General features: G+C 40.5%; 1 protein-coding gene across 1 annotated transcript; it reads right to left on the minus strand.

Moving 5' to 3' along the window:
* Positions 1-698: 698 nt before the first annotated feature.
* tlcd2 (TLC domain containing 2) lies at positions 699-18455 on the minus strand (the record flags this gene model as incomplete). Its single annotated transcript, XM_079224863.1, has 4 exons — positions 699-1079; positions 14699-14781; positions 17113-17195; positions 18277-18455. 4 exons carry the CDS (start codon positions 18453-18455, stop codon positions 699-701), a joined length of 726 nt encoding a protein of 241 aa, XP_079080989.1.
* Between the last annotated feature and the right edge of the window lie 1538 nt (positions 18456-19993).

The following is a 19993-nucleotide window of genomic DNA, read 5'->3' on the forward strand; positions in this document are numbered from 1 at the left end:
TTTTTTTCCACAAGTGTTTCTACTCTTCTAACAAAGAGCCTGTCAAACACTGGCATCAAAGCTTGGGTAAGAGTGAGGAAAAGAAATAAGCTTTCTGAGGTAGCATGCGGTTTTTAGTTGAGGAGATTTATTCACCTTCGCAGTGCTAGTGTTGAACAAGAGGGGTTGGATACCACGTGTTTGTTTGTTTTTACTCAGAGGTAAATAAAAAGATTATCTTTCAGATATTTGTACTTGCTTCCTATATTTTCTTTGGAAATATAATGAGTTAGTGGGTTATTTTTATGAACAGAGCGTCTTCACTGACTGTAGGTTACATTTTAGAACAGATTTAGCTGCAACACATCTCGTGGGAAATAAGGCTATTGGTGTTGTTTTACAAGACCTTTCATTGTTCATATAAATAATCCTACATCTACCATCAGTGAGACACTAACGGCTCTTCAAGATTATTGGACCACACACACGCACACACAAGCCTAAAGTTAAAAATACAACTAAATGTAGCTTTTAACTTTATGGCTGTGAGTGATCTGTGTTTCACGTAAGGCCATTTGATTACAAGTTGTGTGCGCGTACCTGAACAGTAAGAGAGATAAAAAGATGCACCCATCTCCCAGCATAAGAGCATATCACTCACACACACTCACTCACTCACACACTCACACACACACACACACACACACACACACACATCTTTAAATATCCTTCTCTTTCTTGTTTTCCCGGGTGCGGTTTTTCAAAAAGTCGCTCCTGAGTAGCCGACAAAACAGGACAATATTCATGGTTGTCATGATGGCCATTCCCACGCTGCCCAGCGTGTAGGCCACGAGGGGCACGTTGTCCCGGTTGAGCACCAGCCAGCGGGTCATCCAGGCCAGCGTGTTGATGCGAAACACCACGTACGTGCCCAGGTTGATGATGCTGTTGACCCGGTACAGCGTGCCCGTCGCGTTGCCGGCCAGACGCATCATCTGCCTGAGGTGGAGGAACACAGAGTTGACCTCCACCAGCAGGGCCACCACGGCAAAGCCAACGTAGCGGTTAGACAGCACAGAGAGGCCGAAACAGGTGATCACCTACAGAGGAAGACAGCCAGAGAGAGGACAAGGAAGAGGACGGTTACAATGTGGCAGAGAATGCAAATACAATATGTTCAACACTGTAATGACACTGGAGTTGCTAATCTATCAGCTATATGCACTGAGCTGGTGTTTTGAAGCAGATACATATTAACTAATATTTTCCTACATGATTCCAAAGGCAAAATGTATTTTTGTTAACCATCTAGTAAAAAGTGCAAAATAGTTTAAGCTTTAAGACTTCAGAGATAGACTTTATTGTCTATTAGATTTGCATAAAATGGAAATGTATCTTTGGCATTGGCATATAAGACAACACACAAAACGGCAATTGTGCATCTGAAAGTCGTAAAAGTGGCAGTAATAATAGAAGTGCTGGGTGGATTGCTCTTCTACAGTCCATTAAAACATCATAACAGAGCATGATACGCTGCAGTTTTAACAATAAAAAAAATTTATGTACGTGAATATAAGGCGTCTTTGAGGATAATGTCTATCTTCAGGTAGTGTGTGGATAAAGTGAAAATCTAATCTAATACATTTAAATTGTTTTAAATTGAATTAAAAGCAGGGGTTAATAGGAAATGGATTAGAATAGAATAGATTAATTTTCCATATTTCAACTCCTTCTCAGTACTGACACTTTTTTCACTCCCATATTTTTTTTAAATCAATGACCATGTGAAGGACATCGCCCCCATGACTCATATCTGCTTAGCAGTTCTTATGAAAGTTTGTGATGTAACCAACTTACAATAAATCTCCACAAGATGGCAGCAACATCGCTAAAAAAACTGCTAAACAGAGGCAAGGCAGTTGGGGGAGATTACAGACGGGTCTGGTATGTTCTGACAGACCCCAAAACAGGCTGTTCAGGAGCCGGCACACACGTATTCAGACTTGTGGCCACCTAAACTGCCATGTTTGTAAATCAAGAGTGTGTGGTGTTAGTGAAGGAGAGATCGTGAAAGAGCACTTTAAGTAGAGAGCAGTCCAAAGCAGTCATGTCTGTGGTGTGTTAGTCCATCTTTGATTAGTTAATGGGATGCACGGGGGTGTGAGAGGACAACCTTGACCATCATTCATGGCTCCGTTGGAGAAGTATCTTGTATTTGTATGGAGGTCACAGGATGCCCTCTCTAATGCTGCAAATAGTCATGTGATGCACTGCAGTGGGTTAAGCAACAAGGCATGTGAGGAAAGTCAGCAGCACACTGTCCCTCACTGACTCTTTCATTAAAGTTACTGGGAGGAACTTTTAACTGGTTACGAAACAGTCTCAATTTAATATTGACGCCTTACTGTATGACTTACATAAGGAAACGAGACAATCAGTGAGAAGGCATATATTTAATTAGGAAATGGAGTCACGGGAGAACCAGAACCAGGACGAAGCATAGCAGACTGTCACACTCTGCTGCAGAACAATTTGAGGTTTTCTAAAAAGGGACCCTGGTGCTCAGAAACAAGACCGCTATTGTCCACAGGACCTCAAAAATCTACACGAAAGGAAAGTTCCTTAGTAGCGAATCAGTCAAGTCTGACCTTCCACCCATGCTTCAGATAAAGAAAAAAGTAATTGAAGAAACTCAGTAAGAGCAATTAAAGAGAGAACCATCTCCCTGGGCAGCCAGACAAGAACTCATCTCAAGTCTAATCTGATCTGGCAAGATGAAATGCGATGGAACAAAAAACGGGGAAGGTCCCAATAAACCTTTATACAACGCTGATGATAAGGACAAATTCAGACAACAAAGACTGAGTTCCTTCTCATGTTGTAAAGGAAGTAGAGTCATATGAAAAATGTGGACAAAAATTGAGACATTTCTTGAGGTTTCGTATTATAAAACGGGATCTTGATTTGTTCCTTCTGCACGTGTATCTAGTTTTATGGCGGTAGTCTCTCTTTTATGGTGTTTCTTGGTTATTCATTACCTTATCTTTGTAAACACTGATAGCATGAGTGCCCGCAGGTTCACACTATATAACGTACAATAAAGCCGAGGCCATTTGTCACAAACACCTTCACAGGTCCTTTTCAAAATCGACCATCAGTAAAAGAACAAGTGATGAACCATAAAAGGTCACGCAGACAAAAGAGAACACGTTGACCCCTTGACCTCACCATACCAGGTCATCATCAGGGGAGCATGATGGTTCCAGGCTCAGCAGCAAAGCAAACAAACACAATCCTGGCTCCCGTCTCTGTACGCCTAGATGAAGCCTCTGATAGTCATCCAGTGCATAATACAAGATATTTACATTGCCTCTCAAAATGGCGATGCGGCTCGCAGCTAACGGTACCAACAGTGCAAACAACGCCGAAAGGGCCTGCAGAGCTAACCGTTTTCACCTGAGGGGAAAGCAGGGGGGTTGGTGCTACACTTCCACAGTGACACCATCAGTCAGGGCGACATTATCAGCCGTAACCGCCGTATGAGGACAATGCAGCAGTCGTGAGCTAGTCAGTAGGGCAAACACACCTGCACAAATGTGCACTGAAAGCATGCCTGAACAGCCAGACTATGTCAACAAAGCAAGGAGAAGCTCAGACATGACACACAAAGAGGGTGAGTGACTTCCCCCTGATATTAATGCTCTGTGTGTTGTATATGGCTCCATTCCGGTAAAGTCCCACACCCTGTACTGCTGTCCGCACCCCGAGCTGAGAAGGAATCACCATAATCCTCCAACCAGCCCACGGGATCCATCAGATGATTAGATTGATTCAGCATTAGCTGGATTTGCCTCGAGAAAAGATGCTGAAGCCGGCTTCACACACACAGCAGCCCAGACACGTTTTGTCACACGTCCGGCTACCAGCAGGGTCTTAACGACAATGGCAGGATATTCATAAAAATACATTGGTGCTACTATTTCAGATACATTACATCTATAAATCTAGTCTCAGTTATTATATTATATATTTTCCTACATTTGAGGAAGACTGTATGATGTGATTGAAAGCACCAGAACTTTTGTTTATGTTCATATTGTTTCCCCAACTTCAAGAATAAACATTCACTCCAACTCTTTAACAATCGTCGAAAGTTATTAAAATTATCATACAAATGGACAAACACCTTGACAAATGGGCAAACTTCATCTTCTGAGGAAGACCTAAACCATCGAGAGCATCAAAACAGAAGGAGCTTGTGGTGAGCTTTTTTAACTGCTCGTTTCAAAGCTAAAAAATGTGCATTATAAGTATTTAAGATGGTGAGGAAGGTGGTGTTTAGGATTCAATGGGATAGAAGACCACTAAATACATTTGATTTAACCTTTGAAATACATTTATATATTGATCTACCGTTTACAGCCACCTGGATAAAATCGAAGCAAAGGGCTGAAAAACAAGGAGGTGTGGGTGTTTGTTTCCTGCTTTTTCTCCCTGTGGGCTCAATTAGATGTTCTCTATGCACCCTGGTGAGGGACCTCCTTGTCCCCTTTTCAGGGGGGATCCCTGCGTGCAAAGATGCAAGTACTGCAAACGGTGGTATGAACATGCATGAACATGGTGGGACCTGACGAAATAAAATAAAAAAAGAGGCTCTTGCATGACGAAAAAAACCATCAACCCTGACTTTTACCATCAAGAGGACACAACCCCACTGGTCAAAGTGCAACAAAGAATTGGGATCAAGGTCACGTCATAAAAAAGTTTGTGTTTAAAAATGGCAGATACTGATAAACGTTTGTGCTTCTAAATTGAGCTGATATTCAAACGGCAAGTTGAAAGGAAACCTTGGGCGAGATAAAGCAAACAGAAACAGATAAGTTTAGCCTCAAACAAGAATGCAAAGAAAAATAACACATGGGGAGGTTAACACCGAGCTAAAGGTAAACAGCTGCATCTTTTTCAACTGTTGAAATAAATACTATAGCTATCCTGTCTTTACGGTTATCATTGTTTTCTGTGACTTGTTTGTTTAAGTATTCGGCACACATTTTCGAAAAGCATGTAGCAAACGTATTATTTTCCATCAGCACAAAACAAAAAAAGTTGAGTGTCGCGAGAATCAAATCAGTGAACAGTGTCGTAGTGGTTTATATAACGCATCCTTTTCTGGGCTGAGCATATAGGCAAACATGCACATAGTAGTTTAGAGAAATGGCAGTTTTTTTTTTTTACACGTGTAAATACAACTTATGTGTCTTGCACAAGCATTATTCATCTTTAGTCAGTATGTGGCCTTATGTCCCGCCCTGCTGGATTATCAGGAGTCATTAGCCTGATGTGGTAGCACCTGTTCAGCCTCTACCAGCCGTCTCCCTCTCTCCCCTGAGGCTAAACATTTGCAGGTTTAAGTTTCACACACACATCCATGCATTTCTTACACCACTGGTGCAACAGACATTCACATCCAATACTTCTCCTTTGGCATATGGCCTTGATAATTTAAATGAAACCTGGCTCGTCCTTCATCCTTGTCACCACTAATTATTATTATTATAGTTAAAGCAGAGGGGTTCTTTAAGGTTTCCACATCAAACCTGTTTCCCTGCCCCGAGCTGTCAAAGTACCTGGTATTCAGAACCAGCGCAGCATGTTGTTTTTTCCGCATTTCTTTTACTATGAAAGTGAGCGTGAAAGGGCAATGGATGGCAATGGAGGTCATTAACCCAAGAGGTTCCCTGAAGCTTCACACTGTCTATAGCAGTTTGTGTCGGTGCTTATTTGTAATAACTGCACACACACACAAGAGAAAAATAGATGCTTATGAAAGCTCACACCCATATCTGCCTCGGAAAAATGACTAACGGCAATGTTAGCAGCAGCTTTTCTGAGCAAATTTAAGCATTAGAAAAACAGACCACAAACATTTAAGATATGTGACCGTCAGCACATGGAAAAGAACGGCCATCATCACATTCCACCGGTTAGTATTCAGGTTTTAACTATTGCTTGAACTGGAATAACGGTGTGAAAACTGTCAACCTGCAGCCTGAATAAAGCCATAACAGGGAAGATAAATTTTAGATCTTGCACATAATTATATCGGAGCAGCACTTAGCTTTTCTAATTAATTGCTTATAAATAGTCATTTGTAAGTAGTTTGTCTTTGTTTACAACAAAGGATTTAAGGTGGCATTGTTTTCTCTGCTTATTTTATTGTCCAATATATGGCATCTAGGATACTTTTCATTCAATCACAGAAAAGCTTCAATGGCCTTCAAAATAAAAGCAGGCTATTTTGACACATATTCTATTTTCTGATGGCGGGTTCTCTAAAACTGGACCCGACACCAACAAATTGTTTTATGTTTTATTTTCTCATTCTACTATAATGCAATATTTACCAAAGAATGCCTTATAATTTATTAAAATAACAATTCAGAGCTTTCTCAATACATGTTATTGTGAGAAAACAATGAATTCTTACTTCTGCCCTAAAATACAGCTTTCAAAGTCCAATGAGTCTTGACCACAACCACCATGAATTTATGTCATAAAAAATAATTTCAAAGACAAGTAACTGAGGTCAACTTCCAATCTAACTAATGCTGTGCTCCGCAGATGCACCTGTGACTATCTGGGACACAGATGGTGCCTGAATCTTTGCTTTTAAATATGAATTTATTTAACGAAAACATTATTCTCTGTCCTCATAAGATATACTGTAAGAACACGAACATTTTCACATTTCCTAAACAATACATTATTGGACACTAGCCAGTGCTTCCTTAACACGGGTCATAAAGTGACAGGAAATGGCCAAGTGAAGCTGATGGAGAGGAAACTAATGGGAAGCTCAATAGAGATGTTCGCCATCTGGTGATAGGCGGACCAGCTGTGGGGTGATGAAGTGGGAGGGCTTTATAAAAGTCCAAGTCAATGAGAGAAAATGTAAGGAAGGATGTACAGCCTAGAAACACGAGACGGTAATGATTACATACACACAGAGAGTTCAAAGTCTCTCTCTCTCTCTCACACACACACACACACACACACACACACACACACACACACACACACACACACACACACACACACACACACACACACACACACACACACACACAACTATCATGCGACCTGTTGTTAACTCCCGTCAGCTGACAGCAGCCACTTCAGCGCCTCGCTGTCACAAACATGAAGTCAGAACTTCCCCAGATGTGCTGAAACACAATTATTTTAAGAAAATGTGATGTAATTATCGCATTAATTCTAAGTGTTCTGTATGTGTGCTATTTCAAGTACCGGCTGAGAGAGTCTTTCCCCTCGTCTTCACATGAGACATCGGGGTGATGATGCTCTATGACCGTTAATGTGTGTGTTTTTGTGAATCGTGGTCACTTGTAGTATTCAGGCACTGGGTGTGAAGGGAGGAGCGGTGGTTTGAGGAGCCTTGAGAGTACTGTACGTCTCAGTCATTACCTCACTTCTCCGGGGTGGTCATCGAAAGATTCCCCAATGCTCTAAACGCTCATTAGGACCAGGAAGCACCAGAAAGCTCTTGAGATCTGATGTTTTGTAAGACTTTTAGTATTGAGATCGGACATTGTAATGTTTACTTGTCTAACATATCCCGTTAAAATGAACATATTTGAATAGTTTAATAACAGAGAACCTTGGAGTTTTATTGGGATGTTTCTGTCATAATAATCACATAAAGCACTAAAATGGTTTAACTCTACTATAATTGCTCAATGTGAGGTTACTGCTTGCACACCCTCCTACGCGGCTTTAGGAAAGTGGTGTTCCCACTGCAGCTGGATCTCAGTCAAGTTTGTTCAACCTTTTTTCATGCTGTGGATCGAGGCGGTTAGGTGCGTCACTCGGGGATAACAAAAGCACAATTACGACTTGGCACCCTGTAAGCTATTTGTCATTACTGAAGAGCAAGGTGGGGCAAACTCTCTTCGTTTTTTTAAACCTGCTGATGCGTGCATGCCTCGACAAACAGCATTCCTGGTTGTTATGACAACTGCAAACAAATGCCACATGCTTTTCTGGAGCACTTTCCTCATTCCAGCCTCCAGGCTCTTTGGAAAGCAGCATGGGGCGTGTGTGTGTGTGTGTGTGTGTGTGTGTGTGTGTGTGTGTGTGTGTGTGTGTGTGTGTGTGTGTGTGTGTGTGTGTGTGTGTGTGCGCGCTCACAACTGCTCTTTTCTGCTTTCTTCCTGTATACATCATTAATACTATCATCATATTGTAAGTCTGTTTTTCCACACATACGGTCAACAGTTTTACCGTTATTAAATAATATTTATTATTATTTTAAACAATCCGCTATTTACAAGATGTACCTCCCATTTCTTAACTTTAAATTCCCAACCAATGCTAACAGCTTTCTTTTTCTGTCTGAACAATCCCAACATATCTTCGAAGAGATATCTCTCACAAGAGTGCAGTTTTTTTGGACATGCATTATTCACGCTTTCTCTCTCAAATGTTCACGGTAAAGGACAAATTCAGACACATAATATATGTGAAATGAGTCTTGATCTCAATTAATACTTTGCTACTGTGTGATTACATCTCGTCAGCAAATATGTACCTGACTTCTGAATGAACAAACACACACACACACACACACTACTGACACACACAAAAAACATATATGTGGAAAACTCCTCAATGTAAGACAGTCATAACACGAGGGGAAAACAAAAACACAAAAGCGAGATAAAATACTACCAGAGCGCACAGGCTCCCATTGGTTTGTAGCCATGTGAGTGGGTGGTACAAGCTGCAGAGAGTAGGTGTGCGAAGGGGGATGGGGGAGATGTTTGGAGGTCTTACTACGATAGGGGGGCTGAGAACAAGGCAGCGTGTGATATATGGAGTGGAGCAGCAGCACAGAAATGTTTTGAGGGGGTGCACACATTCGCAGAAGCCCCTTCAGGAAGCTTGCTGTGTTTGTGTGTGTGTGTGTGTGTGTGTGTGTGTGTGTGTGTGTGTGTGTGTGTGTCTCTGTCTTGGGAGCCTGAGGTTCATGTGGAGACCAGATGTCTGTCCTCCTGTCAGTGGAGGAGGGAACTTTCAGGGTTTCCCCGCCAAAAAGATGACTGTTGGGACACACACATCCCCGCCAAAAAAACTAATGTACATGTTTTTATTTGGCAATGAGTGTCTCTCTCTCTTTGCCATCTCATTAGCTATCGTCAACATCAGTTTGTGGTGTGAAATTGTTGTCTTTGTATCGTTCGAATCCGTCTCACTCAGCTAACTGTATGCTTCTAAAACACAACCTTCGTTCCATGTGGTTTTTCACACCAAAGTGTGGGTCAAAAAAGACGAGTAGCAGCGCACACATATTGTGGATGGCTGGAAATACATCTGTGGGCTGGCTAGCAAAAACAAAAATTCAGCTGCTGCTACAAAATATCAAGAACCCTGGCTGTTTAAATAATAAAAAGATAACATAAAGATATATTAAAAACCATGCTCTACACTTATATTTCTGCTGCTGGTCCGTGCCATTCAGACACTCAGTCGATAGTGGACGGAATAGCTGGAGCGAAGAAAAGGCGATGTGGTAAAGCAAAAGACAGAAACCGGTATACAGGATAATCGGGTTCTACATAGTTAAAGATGTAACAATCCGCTGCTTTCCAGTGACATGTGCTGTCAAAGCCTTCGCAACATGGCCAACAACCAATCGCAGTGTGTCCCCGCTGCAGGAAGTGACATTTCCTATTGCCCATGTGGGACAGCTTCACACTTTTCCCACAAATATCTGTTTTCATGCTTGGTACACCGAGACAAGTTCCATTTATATCTGAGATTCGTAAAAGATGAACCTTCAAGAGGGAAAAATGTGACTGAGGTTGAACGTGGAAAGGACGAGTGTTCAAGCTGCAGGTGCTGTCGTCGTAGTAAATCAACTGAACTCCTCATATACTATATACCATCCACCAACAGATGGAGATGGGTTTAGATGAAACCCCTTTTAACATTAAACAATAATTCAAAGTCTTGTGTTTAATAGTAACACTGCATTACTCATGTAAACTCATCTCTTAAGAAAGAGCACTGAGCTCCATACTGTGGCTTAGCTTTTTATTGACTGAACCAAATATAGAGACAAACTTGCTGGGAACCTGCTTAAATGCCACAAACGTGACAACAATGACTTTAATCAGACAGGTAAACGGCTCCAGACTTTCAAACAATATAAAAGTTCCTGGAGATGCCCAATCAAATTTTTAATTTGAAATTTCACACTTACAATACGTAAAAGGCATTGAGGAAAATTGCAAAGGTGGAGCAACATTTATATTTCTGCAACGTAAGTGGTATTATTGTGGTTTAATTAGATCAACACGTTAACCTCATTTAAACCTGAGTAAATGTAGCTGATGATTAACAGTGTATTGTATTTGTAACAGGCCTCTTGGGCTGATTATTGCAGTTAAGAAATCAATTACTTCCCCAGTTTGTCACAGAATCCTGAATCCTTTGTGTGTGTATGAGCAACTTGTGCAGTTACATATTCACTGACACTAATTGAAATATAAATGATGATGAAATGTTACACAAGTAAGATCCATATAAGTGGCATAGTGGGGAGAATATTCAAGATCTGACAAGTATTCTGCTTTAGATTTGAAGAAGGCCGACAAGAGCAGATGTGATTGGAAACGGCACGGATTCTCAAATAGCTGATTAACCTTTGCAGCCCTGATCCGTTTCAGAAGAGTGTCTGCGTCCTCTTTATGAAGATAATTGAATTCTGCCTAATGAGAGTGGGGTGAGAGGCATAAATGGAAGGAAACAGCTAACATACTGCAAAACTTCAGTTGAGAGAGGCCAAAGAAAGAGAGAGGGAGAGAGAGAACAGAGGAGCTGGTTCACTTGTTGTTTCCACTGTGTATTATCGCTCAATAGCTCAAGAGACAACATTGGACATACTGCTTTTCACATGCTGGAGCTGGAGCATGGGAAAAATAATCTGCCTTTCTGCTTGGCATCCTTCACTTCTGGCTCATAGTTTTAATAACATGCTCACTATTTCCAAGAGTCATGGGCAAACAATTCTTTTTTCTTCTTCTTTTTTTTTAAAGAACGGCAAACAGACCTCAGTTTTAGATTAACCATCCATATGCACAATTTCATTCAACTCGACTCTTTCTAAAACACAATGCTTGAAAACTGAGGCTCATATATGGTTCTTTTTTTACTTTTGTACTTTGTTCAAGTAGTTGTATGAACCCCAAATGAGTTATATTACTTGTATTATTTTATATCATTTTTTTCAGAATTTATTTGTGAATAAAATGTATATTTTCAAAAAAACACTAACATATTTTGATCATAACTATTAATGTCCAGCATGATCTAAGCTAGATTTCCCAAAAAAAAGTCGCTGACTTTTACAAACTCCATGGTTCAGGCCCTTACCAACATCCCACATACTAATAGGACACCTTTTTGGAAAGGTTAGGAGCTAAATAATCAGAATTTGCAACAAAACCAAGCTTTGACATATTGGGAAGGTGTTTTAGTAAAAAAAAACGTGTCGTTCGGTTCAAAAATAGAAAGGTTACTTGTTTCATGACAATACATTGTCTCACCAGAGGCTGCTGGTATTAAAATGTGCATAAGCCTTCCCTCTTGCTGTGTGAGGTGTTTCTAGAAATGTTGGGGGTACACGTAAGTCACAGGAAGCGTATTTGTGAGACAGAGAAAAAAAAAAAGAAACCTCTGGCCGATTTGTGATTTTACAGGTACTAATATGGAGTTTGTAAGGATTTTGATTGCTTTGTTAGACTCCCACAAGCCCGTACGGTTACTGAGATGTGTTTGTTAGGGCAATCCGACTTTGTAAAGGGTATTCATCATGGATTTGGTGAGGCAAGCTGACGGAGCAGCAGTATAGTCGGCGGAGTTTACGTGAATACTTAAACTTAACGATTACTTTAAATATGGTTTACACCATATGTATCTTCTCACAAGGGTTGTGGAACTGTAGAACTTTAAATGAAGTTAAACAATGATGTGGTTCCGGAGATAATTAAGGAAACGTTCAAACAAAATAAAAACATTTTTGTCTGGAAATAGGCACAGTGGCGCTGCTTTGCCTTGCCGTGCTCAAGAGGTTTTTAACAGGCTACATGTTTATTGATAACTTCTGCATGTTAAATAATAATAATTATATATATATATATATATATATATATATAGTGTAGTTGCATACATATCTCATTTCCTCATAGAAAGGCACCTTATTTCTGGCAGAACTATCTAGACTTCCTGTTTTCCAAAGGAAGCACGAGGTTATGGCTGACAGGATCTCATCAGGAGTGAGTGACTGTGGCAGAGCCCACATGCTTCTCAAACACAAACAAGAGGCTGTAATCTCCACTTCAGTCAAGAAGAAGGGGGGAAGAAAACTTCCCCTGGAATGTTTGACATCATCATTTCTCTTAGACTGCGACAACAGGGATCACTAAAACTCATGTTACACCTTGTGCTGTTTCCCTGCATGCTTAAATTACAGAGGAAACCCTCAGAGGTGAGTAAAGAAAAGAAGATGCCATAATTGAGCAGACAAAAAGTGGTGAAGGAGAATTGGGGACAAAACAAAGCAGAAGAGCAGAGGAGAAGAGTGAGATGTGAGACTACATATAAAAGGTTTGACATTACAAACAGGACATACACATTTGATATAAACTCTTTTAGACACTAAAGAAAATTGTGTTTATAATTTGAATCCCTCAGAGACAATCTTGGAACTGTAACACTGACATTCAAAATGTATATTTTCTTCATTGTTTTCAGGGACAAACCACCTTCTGGCCGCAGAGTTAAAACAGCTTTCAGTCAAATGGTGCGCAAAGTCATGATTTGCCTGTTTTATGCGTCAGCTCTATGTATGATGATAAAACGCATACATTTTTTTATCATCAATTGTTGACACAGCGTTAAAAAAAATTCCACTCAAGACACACCCCTGCGTTCTATTTAGATTGTTTGTTCAGTCCCACATAAATGCTTTACATGCAGCATGATATGTTTACATTGTGATGTTTGCCGAGTTAGCACACAGTAACATAAAGATCTGCTGTACTTGGAACTGAATCAATTAATGTTCAATGTCCATCCGCCTCAAAAGAAGTTTGTCTCTTCAACCACATCTCCACCTTGAGATTTTTAGTTTGTTTATGTCATGTCAAAGGTAGATTTTTCACTCGTATTGTAAGAAAATATGTTCAGGAGTGAAAGTGGGCTCCAAATACGAGATTAACTAGATCAAACTTTTCAGATGACATTTGCAAATTAAGCCCCGACTTTGTTCTTTTGCTTTACAAACCTGTAACGCAATAACATGAGCTATAATAGTTGCATAAAAAGAACAAGAAAACGGCCAACAAAACAATAACAAAAAGGCCAAATGAGGAAACAAAGGACGATGGCCTTTCACATAGATCTGTGGAAGTCAGGGAGCTAACATCATAAAATAATTAATTGAAATCTTGATGATGGTACAATTGAGAAACGAAGGGAGTTCAGAGAAAGAGAGTTAGCTTGCTGAGAAACACAGGAAGCCATGAGAATGAGGAAGAATTCTCCATCTCTCCCACAGTCTAGTGACAATCTGATGCCAGCTGGCCCGGCCAAAGCATCCATTCATTGGGCTTTCAGAAAGTGAAGAAAAAAAGAAAAAAAAAAGACTTTCAGACCAAACGACAACATGTCAATCTTCTCCCAAACTCTGTTAGGCCTTTGCCACCAACAACTACTCGGTGTAAGAGCTGGTTCCCACAACTAATCCTCAATGACTGAGCATTTCCACCACCAAAACAACAACAACATTCTCATCTAGCAAAGATTGACTCAGGTGTGGGTTTAACCTAGTTAAGAAACCACGGGCACCCGATGCCACAGCCTAGTACAGTCATCATCAGGTCAATACTAAGTAATAATAAACTGACAAAGAAACCATAATTTGGCGGACTGTCAAGGAGGCCAATGTTTTATTGGCAAAATCGTACTCAAAAGTTCATGAAACATAAATGGGAAGTTTCACGACGAGCCACGTCCTCGTCATTACATTAAAACACACACGTAAATCGTGGCTTCTGCACAGTGCAGAAGCCAATCCTGTCAGAAACACTTCCAATGCGAATTTACATAAACAGCTCTTGCGAGGTGAGTGATACACTACAATAACAAGACGAGAACTTGGCAACTGAAAGCAACACACTACAGCAGTGCGGTCTTGGATGTAGGTCAAGCAGCCACAAGTAGAGAGTAAATGTTCAGTCCGGTTGTAGATCAGGTTATTTCCACGGTGTTTAAAAGCAAGAATACAGGAAGGGTTAACTGATCTAAATGGTGCTTCCCTTCAACTTTCGAGGCAAGGAAGTCGGCTGAATGCTTGGCAGGAGGAGGGGGTGGGGGATGTCACACAAGAATGATTGTCTCTTTGTTCTTTTGTCACTTGTCCTGTCCTTTGTCACTAGACAAGAAAGGCTGGTATTTTGTCTGTTCCATGTATGTGCTTCTGAAAGGTGTGCTGGGGTAAAATGTATTCATAGGTGCAAATAGAGGACTTCTACCTATTTCTGAAAAGTTAGATCTAGTCTACTAACAGTAACGGTCAAGGTGAAACACCTTTGGACAAAAGCTTATTTGTAACTGTGCCACAACTGCTTAAAATACCTACCACAATGTGATGAAAGAGAAGCTCCCAGGACTGAGTCAGCTTCTGGTTGACCACCATGTCAAGGAAGTCATAGATGAAGTAACCTGTGAGGATAGAGAGCATTCAGTCGATGTAAACGACATCTTTAGGTTCAGCAATTCATTCATCAACCACAGCATGACAGATTTATTTGGCAAGAGAAGCCTCGATAGATGAAGTGTATAAGAGGGGACCCTGCTTCCATGACGACAGCGATGGCAAGATGCGTCTCGGCGAGAGGCTATTCATATCCACCAACCCCACCCCTTCCCTACCACCAGCCGTATCCATGGTGACGGCTATTCACAATGCTGGAGAAATAATTAAGTGACGAGGACGGGGATGAAGGGTTGCGAGGGAGCGCTGGGCTTTGGTGCGACTGGAATTAACCCCATTGTGTTGAAAAAGTGACACTGGGACCAAATATGGCGCCATGTTTGTTCTCACCATTAGCAAATGCTGTTGAACAAATCATTATTTAAAAAATGGTATTTCCATTATCTGGTTTATGTAGTTTAGCTATACATAGCTAATTGGAGATGTGGGCAACTCAGTAAATCAAATATGTCAGTTAACAGACACCCTTTTCTTTGCTTTGTGTTTTTATAATGATTAATTCAGTGATGATACATCTGTATTAAAAACACAGGTGGAACGAAGAATAACGCTTTACGTGCTCTGCATGACTAATGTCGACACGGAGGACAAATGAAACAGATACCACTCGACTTTCCATCGGCCACAAACCAAAGCCTGGAATCCTCCAAAGTACCAATTTATATATTTGTGATGAATTGATGACATTTATTAGCAAGTTTACAACCAGCTAGTCAAACAACCAGGTTTCAGGCTGACGCAACATAGTTAAGTGTCTGTTCGATGTCTAAGAAATCTGATTTAAACACCTGGCTTAGTCGGATCCTGGCCAAGTCACTGAGGCATGTAAACATCTTATCACTGTGGCTTTTTGTTTCTACAGTCTGTTTAAACTTCACTTATAAACACTTCTTTATACTTGATGAACTAAATGTGCAGTGTGTCTCTTTTTTAAAAACTGTGGTCATGTACTATTCTATTAAATGGGTGAAACACCACAGGTAGAGAGCATTGTTCAAACTGTTGGGTTCCTCTGAAAGACATTGTTCTGGGCATTGTACAAGGTTTTCATTCAACAAGTGGAGAACGATTTATGGCATGCCACTGTGAAGTTTGCAGCGTGGTATCACAGAGCGCGGGGTTGAATACACAAATCTGGAGAACAAAACTCTTCACTCCAGCTTGCTGAGGCCACAGAATCCCCCCACATCTCCAGTGGGAGGGCTCTGGAGAAGTGTTTTGAGTGAATGACTCCCCTCTCTGTTACCACTGGCATCTGACGTGCACGGCTCGCATAAATCAACTGACTTTTTCTGCACGCGTTCTGTCCTGGTGATGTCACATGACTGTACAGGGTTACGCCTGGTGCCAAGGACTGATAAGAATGCCCTCCATTGATTTTAACATACCGATGCTGCCCCTTGCTTTGCCAGCTTCCAGGGCTGGGCTTCCTGAAAGAATGTCAAGCATCCTGGGAAGCCTTAGGAAGCCCTTGTATTGATTATAAGATGGCTCACGTGCCTCAAATTGCTTCAAAAACACTTTAAGGATTAATGAGAAAAAGTTAAATATGCCATTTTAAGGGCATGTGCATTTTGGTAGGCGAAATATTAATGACATCAAGCTACATCTAGTCCTTGCAAGTTTCTAATTTGGTCTACAGAGAGTAGAAAGTCAATGTTGCCTACATTTCAAAAGCAATTTAGGAGAAAAATAATGATAAAATCTGCAGGACAAGTGAACTTCAGTCAAGACAAAGAATGCAAATGTGGTCAGAGTCAAATTAAAGTGAGGGTACACACACGCTCCATAATAAATAATGACCATCTCTAATTCATTCATATACAAGCCAGTGAGAATGTTTAAAGTTTAAAGACTCTAAACCTGTATAATTTCGATTATTCTACATAATAGTCAAAATGAACAATGTGAGAAACAATGAACAGCCGTATGACTTAGGAAACGATGGAACCATAATCTACATTTCAACAGCAGATTGGCACTGATGCCTGATAATGTTCTTTCACGTATCAGCTTTAGGTTATGCAAACGCTGTAATTGTGTTGCGTAATTTATGGTTTCAATGTAACCCTTTGATCTCTAACTGCACTCATGGTGTGAGGGCATTTTTATAACATGTAAAGTTATACAAAGTAAAGGAGATCAAGGGATATATAATGTCACTTCCAAATTTCCCCCTGTGATGGCAGCAGCCAGCTACGGGTGCACCAACACCACGACCCAGCCTATTCAGAACAATTCATAATTGAACAATGTGGAAGTGCTGACAGGCTACTCACCGATAGACAACGACACCAAAGCGTGAGAAAACACAGAGTGGGTTTCTATCAAATCTTCAGCCATCTGTGGGTGAAGGAAAAAGCTGCAAAGATGAACACATGAGTTCAGATAAATAATTCCAAAAAGGTGTGATTTACAGTTTGAGGAACTTTATTTTCGAGTGATATATATATATATATATATATATATATATATATATATATATATATATATATATATATATATATATATACATACATACATACATACACACACACACACACAACTGTGATTTACAGTTTGAGGAACTTTATTTTCGAGTGCTATATATATATATATATATATATATATATATATATATATATATATATATATACACAGGGCTCTCAAGTGTCACGCATTGAGCGTGACTGTCACGCATTTCGGTCTTAAGTCACGCCCTCCCGCCACACATCGTATTTCTCTCGCTGAAAAAAAACTCTAGGCTATTTAATGTGCCGCAGCGCGCAAACATGACCTGGTCGCGCTGCCCTCACCATGGAGGAATCAAGCACGTCTCCCCCGAATCCCCTGCCAATCAATAAAAAGAAATGGGCGACACGAATAGCCAATCAGAAAAACGTATCTGTTGTATCTGGGTGAAATGTAATCCCCCCGGCCGCGCCTCCGTCCGGGGGGAGAGAGAGAGAGATGTCACTCTGACCTGTCTTAAAAACTTGAGAGCCCTGTATGTATATGTATATATATATATATATATATATATATATATATATATATATATATATATATATATATATATATATATATATATATATATATATATATATACACATATATATATACATATATATACACACACACACATACACACGCACACACACACACACACACACACACACACACACACACACACACACACACACACACACACACACACACACACACACACAATGAAGTCAGTTTCAGTCTTAAGAGGCCAGATCATATATTTAAATCTATCCTGAGTTATTGGAGGAGGATCTGGCCAAACAGCCTGGCAAGAAAGAAGAAACATTTGAACAAACTGCCGCCAAAAGCCAGCATCCACTTATCAAAAAATATGCTCGCGAGATGAACATATGTATGGTATGAATTTTCAATCAGATCCTGATTTAATTCAGACTAGATAAAACAGTTTCACTCACCACAGCACTGCCCATATCGCAGTGATAAAGCTGTGCACAAAGGATGTAGAGTAGTTCCTCCACCTCCATGCATTCCTGCAGGCAGACTCGGGCATGGGCAGCTTTCCGACCACAGTGTTGACAAGTCGGAAAAACCCGATGGAGCCCGCGGTCGTTAAGATCACTGAACTCAACTCCATGGTGGACATATCTGTTTTAATACAAGTGGAGACTTCCCAGGCCACAGTGGTCCCCGACGCGGAGGTGCGTTTCTGCGGTCCAGACAGACAGGCGACTACGAGCAATACTTATTCCGACACTGTCACGCTAACATCCCGGTGGAGCCCCGATCCTGTCTGACCCCTCGTCACTCAGAGAGGATCGTGAAGCGCAGGGAGACACACGCACACACAAAAAACGTGTTTCTTCCACGGTTGTTGTGTAGAGAGAGAAGGCGTGGGCAAGTCTGACAAATGCTGCTCCACTGATTTTAGTGTGTGTATTTCCCTGTAATGCCCTCCCTCAAAGGAAGCCTTGTGGTCACAGGTGTGACCGGTGGGGGATGTGGGCGTGGAGCCGCTTTCACGCTTATGAAACCGTCCTGTTGTAAAACACCATCTCTCTCGCTTGTGTAACTTTTTGACATCAACAACAGAAACCCAACGCCGGCGATTCCACGCCCTACTATGAAGGGGGCGCGGCCAAGAGCACGTTTCATGTGTGATGTGACGTTCAAGTGCTGTCGGGAAAATAGTAGTCAGGCAGGTAGGTTTGCACGCAAAGATCATTTATCTTAAGTGTTTTCTTGCATAACGATGAATGCAGTGCAATACAAACATAATAATAATAATAATACATATATATAGTACAAATGTACCTGGTTGTGCAGTTTTGTGCACTAATGTGCAGAAATATTGACCAGGAGATGTGCAAAAGTTCACAATAAGAAGTTTGAGGTACAACACATATGTGTATGTGGGGAGATAGTAGAGCTGTGCAATAATGAAACTCATTCACAGATACATAATCAATCATACCAATGACATGCAGTATGCGGTGAAATGTACAAATAGTAGAAGTAGCCTAAATAACAAAAATAATGTATTGAGAAATCATACAAAAAGTGCTGATAATAATAATAATAATAATGATAATAATAATAATAATAATAATAATAATAACAATAATAATAATAAAACAACATTTCATATTTTAAAACTCTTCTTCACCAGTTTATTGAGATAAGTGTATGACCCATTTTAATGTTTCTGGAAGCGAATCCTGAATCCTAAATCTTGATTTGACCATGACCGGTTTATCCATGGCTATCTTTTGACCAGGTGCTTAGACCCAGAACATTCTAATTTGGCCTGTGGTTGGTGGACCTGACTGGAGCTGAGGTAGGATAAGTGATACGCAGCCATAGTGTGAAAGCCTGAAATACCTGCTGATCAAACAAACACACCAAATAAAAAACTACCTTTCTATGAGCCAAATACTCTCTGTGATTCTGTGTCATAATAACTTCTAAAATTGATATTAGAAGAAACAAAATTAGATCTGCTGATAGTATGGTGACAGAAAGACAGCAGTTAATTTGATGAAGAGAATAAACATTGCATCCTTGTTTAATTTTCAGCAAATGTTTGCCGCCAAGTTGGGTTTTGTCAAGTTGTATATTTTTCTTGCACAAACATTAGAATGCACCACAAAGTACTGTCTGACCAAGGAATTGCGG

The sequence above is a fragment of the Taurulus bubalis genome, assembly GCF_910589615.1.
Source record: "Taurulus bubalis genome assembly, chromosome: 10".
NCBI classification, from domain to species: Eukaryota; Metazoa; Chordata; class Actinopteri; order Perciformes; family Cottidae; genus Taurulus; species Taurulus bubalis.